The sequence below is a fragment of the Corvus cornix genome, chromosome 2 (assembly GCF_000738735.6).
Source record: "Corvus cornix cornix isolate S_Up_H32 chromosome 2, ASM73873v5, whole genome shotgun sequence".
NCBI classification, from domain to species: Eukaryota; Metazoa; Chordata; class Aves; order Passeriformes; family Corvidae; genus Corvus; species Corvus cornix.
Window position 1 is genome coordinate 48,286,510 of NC_046333.1, and position 6,000 is coordinate 48,292,509.

General features: G+C 56.1%; 1 protein-coding gene across 1 annotated transcript; it reads left to right on the forward strand.

The window, feature by feature from the left end:
- The first annotated feature begins 1,469 nt into the window (after positions 1-1,469).
- SP8 (Sp8 transcription factor) lies at positions 1,470-5,665 on the forward strand. Its single transcript, XM_039570580.1, is given in 3 exon segments — positions 1,470-1,505; positions 2,568-3,885; positions 3,888-5,665. Coding segments are annotated over 3 exon segments (1,497 nt in total). The 5' UTR covers positions 1,470-1,484; the 3' UTR covers positions 4,046-5,665.
- Positions 5,666-6,000: the final 335 nt, after the last annotated feature.

Consider the following 6,000-nt stretch of genomic DNA (forward strand, 5'->3'; position numbering starts at 1 on the left):
GCTTGTTTTGTTCTTACGCTTTCTGATCTATGTCTTAATAGTTCCTCCCCATCTCCAGCAGATAAAGAAAGTGGAGATAAAAAGTTAATAAGCATTCATACAAGGGAGCATCTCCGGGAAATGTTCTTCCCCTCTTTGAGGGTGATAGTATTGATTAAATTAAACCCGAAATTTAAACAAGTGTGCGTTAGGTCTGTAAAATGAATATCATTATAGAAGGAGACCAAAGCAATGAAGTTAATTCTTTTTTATTTGTTAAACGGAGTTCCCTCCTTCCCCCACCCCTTCCTCCTTCTGGGCTGGCCTGTCACGCCTTCTCAACAGGCTAAAATCATTCAGAGCAGCTCGCAGAGAGAAACGCGACATTTATGGTAAGCGTCAGCCTTCAGAGAAAGAAAGCAGTTCATTAATTTACTTCACTCTTACTTCAAAGTATGATAATGTACATTACCCCCTTGATCAATAGATATGATGTACAGTCAATATCCCCACGACACGGAAACGGGTTAAAACCGAAGCCGAGAGAAAAACATCCCCTGGGAAGCCAAGCGAAGCCGCGGAAAACCCGCGGGGGTGAGAGCACCTGGGCGAGCGGGGCCGGGCCGGGGCGGCCCTCGCGGGCTGCTCTTCCAGGGACAGGGGGAGCGGGTTCTGCCCTTCCCCGCAGCCGTCCGGGGCTGGGAGAGGAGCCGAGGGCAGCAAAGCGCGCACCTTAGAGGTGCTCCGGGACGAGGCGGCGGGGCCGCTTGGCAGCCAGCCCCGATTGTGCCGGCGCCGCCAGGGTGGACTCCGCTTGTCCGACCCCACCGCCAAGAATCACGTCTGAAACCGCGGGTCTGCGAGGGCGAGAAGGGAGGGAACGACAGGCAGCAGTGGCCTAAAGTGTTCCCCCCCTTGCCGGGACAACGGGAGAAGAAGGGCTGACCAGAGGGGATCGGGATGGAGGGGTAGAGGAGGGGGGGCTAGTGGAGAAACGGGTTGCTACCGCTCTCGCCAGTCCGTGCCGATAATCAAAGTAAGGCTGAGATGATGATGATGATGATAACACAAAAATTCAAATATAAACCGTTCCGCGGGAAAAAAAACCCAAAACCAACTGTTGTCAAATTACGCACACGGTGTGGGGGGGTGAAGTAAAGGGGCGGCCGGGGCGAAGCAGCCCGGCCCGGGGTGAGTGGTCCCCGCAGACCGGGACCGCAGCCCGCGCCGCTCGCCGACGGGAGTGCGTGAGGTCATCAGCGCCGGCGGGGCTCGACGGCCGGGCTCCACGGCGCTGGTGACCTCACGCAGTCACGTCGGCGAGCGAGGCGGCGGTGGCGGGGATTGGCTGGCGGCGGCTCAGCGGCACTTCAAAGCCGGCGAGGGAGCTACAATTGTGGTGGAATGGGCGGAACTGATCATTGTATTGCACACCTCTAAAAAAAACACTGCCTCTGATTTATCAATATAAAAAAGATCCTCTGAGAGGAGGGCACTTTTGTGTGATGGCAACTTCACTTCTAGGGGTGAGTCTAAGGATTTTTTTCTCTTGCTGGTTTAATTGGTTTCTTTTTATTGTCGATTGGAGGGGGTTAAAATAACCCCTGTCTTGACCGGGGCTATCAGTCTCCTCTATTCAGCCTGGGTTTTTTTCTTTTTCTTTTTTTTTTTCTTTTTTTTTTTTTTTTTTAACTTAAGCACAAGTGAGTTTAGGAGAAAAGAAAGAGTGAGAGGGGGAAAAGGGGGCAGAGTCACTTTTCAGTGAGCAGGAAAAGGTTTTAAGGGCATTTGTAGAAACAACCTACAGCGCCTGGGCTGTGCTGTTCCTGTGCCCCCGGAGAAGTGGCTTTTCTTCTTTACATGTGACTGCTGGAAGAAAAAAAAAACAACAAACAAAAAAAATATCCCAAACCCAGCACTACCGTTTTTTTGTGTGTGCAATTTTTTAAAATTCGCAACAGATTGTGGCTTTTTATTTCCCTTTAAAATAACACAACCCACCGTGTCTAGCAGGTACGTTCAACTCGTGTATGCATACATATTTACATATGTTAAATTTATATATGTATTTCATTATCGTTGCTATGTAAGTTAGGCTGATTTTAAGGACGCTTAAAGAAAAAAAAAAAAGTAGTAATTTGATAGTCCTGCGATTCTATATTTAAGAAAACAGCCTTACTGGCCTGAGGGACGGGGACCGGCCACGTCCCGGGGAAAGGGAGCAGGCTGAAACGTAGCTGCCGCCGTGCCGGGGGCATCTTTCAAGCTACGGTAACAGGCGCAACTTTTTTCCCCTCTCTTTTTTTCTCCCCCTTTTTTAACCCTTCCCGAGCTCCTCCGGGGGAGGGGAGTTGGATGGTGAAAAAAAGCCCCGGAAGGCGTTTGGAGGCAGAACCGCGGTGCCGGCCCCAGCGAAGGGATCCTCCCGCGGGAGTCGCAAAACTTTGCGCCCGGGGCCGGGCGGCGGAGCGGAGCGGGGCCGGGCGGCGGAGCGGTGCCGGGCGCGGAACGCGGGGCGCGGGGCGGCGGCGCAGGGCCGCTCCATCCCTGACGCCGGCGGGACGGCCCTCTCCCCTCTGTGCCCGCAGGAGGAACCGCGGGTAGGCTCCACGCCGCTGGCCATGCTCGCCGCGACCTGCAACAAGATCGGCAGCCCCAGCCCCTCGCCGTCTGCCCTTTCGGACAGCGCGTCCTCCTTCGGCAAAGGCTTCCACCCCTGGAAACGCTCCTCCTCCTCAGCCTCGGCGGGCAGCTGCGGCGCCGTGGGCTCCGGCCTCCCGGGCTTCGGCGTGGCGGGCGCGGCGCGGAACGGCTCCTCGGCGGCGGCGGCAGCGGCGGCAGCGGCGGCGGCCGCCCTGGTCTCGGACTCATTCAGCTGCGGCGGCTCGCCGGGCTCCAGCGCCTTCTCCCTCACCTCCAGCAGCGCGGCGGCCGCCAGTTCGCCCTTCGCCAACGACTACTCCGTCTTCCAGGCGCCGGGCAGCGCCGGTGGCGGCGGCGGCGGCGGAGGCGGCGGCGGTGGGGCGGCGGGACAGGAGGCGGCGGCGCACCAGCCCGTCTTCATCTCCAAGGTGCACACGTCGGTGGAGGGGCTGCAGGGCATCTACCCGCGGGTGGGCATGGCGCACCCCTACGAGTCCTGGTTCAAGCCCTCGCACCCGGGGCTCGGCGCCGGCGAGGTAGGCTCAGCGGGCGCCTCCAGCTGGTGGGACGTGGGCGCCGGCTGGATCGACGTGCAGAGCCCCAATGGTGCGGCCGCGCTGCCCGGCTCGCTGCACCCGGCGGCCGGTGGACTCCAGACCTCGCTCCACTCGCCACTGGGCGGCTACAACTCGGATTACTCGGGCCTGGGTCACTCGGCCTTCAGCAGCGGCGCCTCCTCGCACCTCCTCAGCCCCGCCGGGCAGCACCTCATGGACGGATTTAAGCCGGTGCTGCCCGGCTCCTACCCGGACTCGGCCCCCTCGCCGCTGGCCGGCGCCGGGGGCTCCATGCTGGGCGGCGGCCCCGCCGCTCCGCTGGCCGCTTCGCCGCGCTCCTCCGCCCGCCGCTACTCGGGCCGCGCCACCTGCGACTGCCCCAACTGCCAGGAGGCCGAGCGGCTGGGGCCGGCGGGGGCCAGCCTGCGCCGCAAGGGGCTGCACAGCTGCCACATCCCCGGCTGCGGCAAGGTCTACGGCAAAACCTCGCACCTGAAGGCGCACCTGCGCTGGCACACGGGCGAGCGGCCCTTCGTCTGCAACTGGCTCTTCTGCGGGAAGCGCTTCACCCGCTCCGACGAGCTGCAGCGGCACCTGCGGACCCACACGGGCGAGAAGAGCTTCGCCTGCCCCGTCTGCAACAAGCGCTTCATGCGCAGCGACCACCTCAGCAAGCACGTCAAGACCCACAGCGGCCCCGGAGGCGCCGGGGCCCCGGCGGCGGCGGCCCCGGCGGCGGCCCCGGCCCCGGCGGCAAGAAGGGCAGCGACACCGACAGCGAGCACAGCGCGGCCGGCAGTCCGCCCTGCCACTCCCCGGAGCTGCTGCCGCCCCCCGAGCCGGGCCACCGCAACGGCCTGGAGTGACGGGGGGAGGAGCGGGGCCATCGCGCCCCCCAGTCCCGCCACCCTCCCGGTCGCGCAGCTCCCCCGAGCGCGCAGCCCCGCGGTGGGGACGCGGACACGTAAGTAGCCGGCACGGCTCCGCAAGAACAGCGCTCAGCCCCGCGGCAACTCCGCTGCCCTCCCGGAGCCCCGCACGGGGCTGGCGGTGCGGCCGGGCCGCGCAACCCCCGCGACGGGGCTCGGCAAGGGGGCAGAGCCGCGACCCCCCGTGGGGCGGCCCCGCCGCCGCCTCCCTTCCCCTTCGCCTTGAGACCCCCCGCCTCGAGCTGCTTTTAGAACGGAAAAAACACCCACGTTCCCTCTGGCTTTGCTGCTGGAAACCGGCCCGTGCTCCCTCCCTCCGCCACCGGCGCCGGTACAGCCACAGTGCCCCGGCGGGGCGGGCGGACGGGCCGGGGCTGCCCCGCTGCGGGGCTTCCGACGGCAGCGCCGCCAGCCGCGCTCCGCGCCCCGCACAGCGCCGAGCCGACACTCGGACCTGCTCTCATCCCGGTGCCTGCTCAGAGCCCGTCTGCTCCCCGGGACCGCAGCGGCAGTGTGCTTATTTCCCTTCCCCCTTTTTTTTTTTTTTTTTCAATTTTAACAAATCGTTTACCTCCTCGAGTCCAAATTTCACTGCGTTTGCCAGCGCATTTGTATAATTCTCGTTTGAGCAGGAATCGCGAAATACGTTAAAAATGATTAGGTTGAAAGTCGTATATTTTTTTTAAACTTCAAACAAATGAAGAAGCACCGTGGGTTTCGAGCGAAGATGTATTTCCAATGCCAAAAAAGGGAGGCTGGGGGGTATAGGAAAATTAAATATTTGTAAAATACGTCTGAACCTATAGGTTTGTACCACTGGGGAATCGTTCTAGATTAGCTAACAATTAAATAAAACTCCACCAATGTATCGGTGTGAGGTGCAGTTGTCCAGGAGACGATTTTGTATAGTATTTTTCTTGTAAATTACTTCCAGTAAATATTTGAAAATATATTGAAGTACACTTGAGCTTTTTTTTTCTTTTTAATTTTTATTTCTTTTCCTGTCACGAAAAAAACTTTCTTGTTGCAGTCCTGGTTCACTGCATTTTTTTTTTGTTTCTGGACTCCTTTCTTGCAGTGTGCATCAAATCACACTTCAGGATATAGGTTTTGCTTGAATATTAATTTAGCTAGGCATACAACTGTAATTAAGCAAACAATATTTGATAAATGTTGAATGACATTTAATTTAATGGAGCATGTACTTATTTGCATTTGCTGGCAGTTCAGGTATAGTTACGGTGAGAGTTCTCCTATATTTCATAAAGTGGGTTTGCCACGACCCATGTATTAAATAAACTGTCCAAGTGAAACTGAACTAACGTTGGCCTATGTGTATTTCCTGAAAATAATATTGATAAATGTTAATAAACACTCCTGACACTACATTAGCGGTTTGCAATGCTGCAAACTAATTGTCTCATTGTAATGTTGAAATAATTTGGATATTTCACATTGAAATGAAAAGCCCTTCGCTGGAACATTTTAGATTTGCATTTTAAATGCATGAAATGTAATTGATTTTTATCTGTAATATTTTAAATGGTATTAATAAACTCCAGAAAAACATTCTACCTTAGGTCAGTCAGTTGTTTTTCTTCTTTGTAAGTCCATTGTTGCAGTAAATTATTTGCTTCGAACTCAGATGACATAAGTTGTTCTCCAGAGTTTCAGAGAAAAGTGAAAATACAATGAATGCAAATTTTAACACCTACTGAGAGCAGCTTTGAGGCATTAAAACGAGTAAGAAGTTGTTCTGTTTCATGCCTTTTACAATGCACTATTAGAGGAAAATAAATGAAAGACATTAGCCCTTTTTAAAAAATTGTTTTTATCAGACTAATAATACAGTGCCTCTCACAAACCCGAGTGTGTTTGAGAAGCTGCTTTGC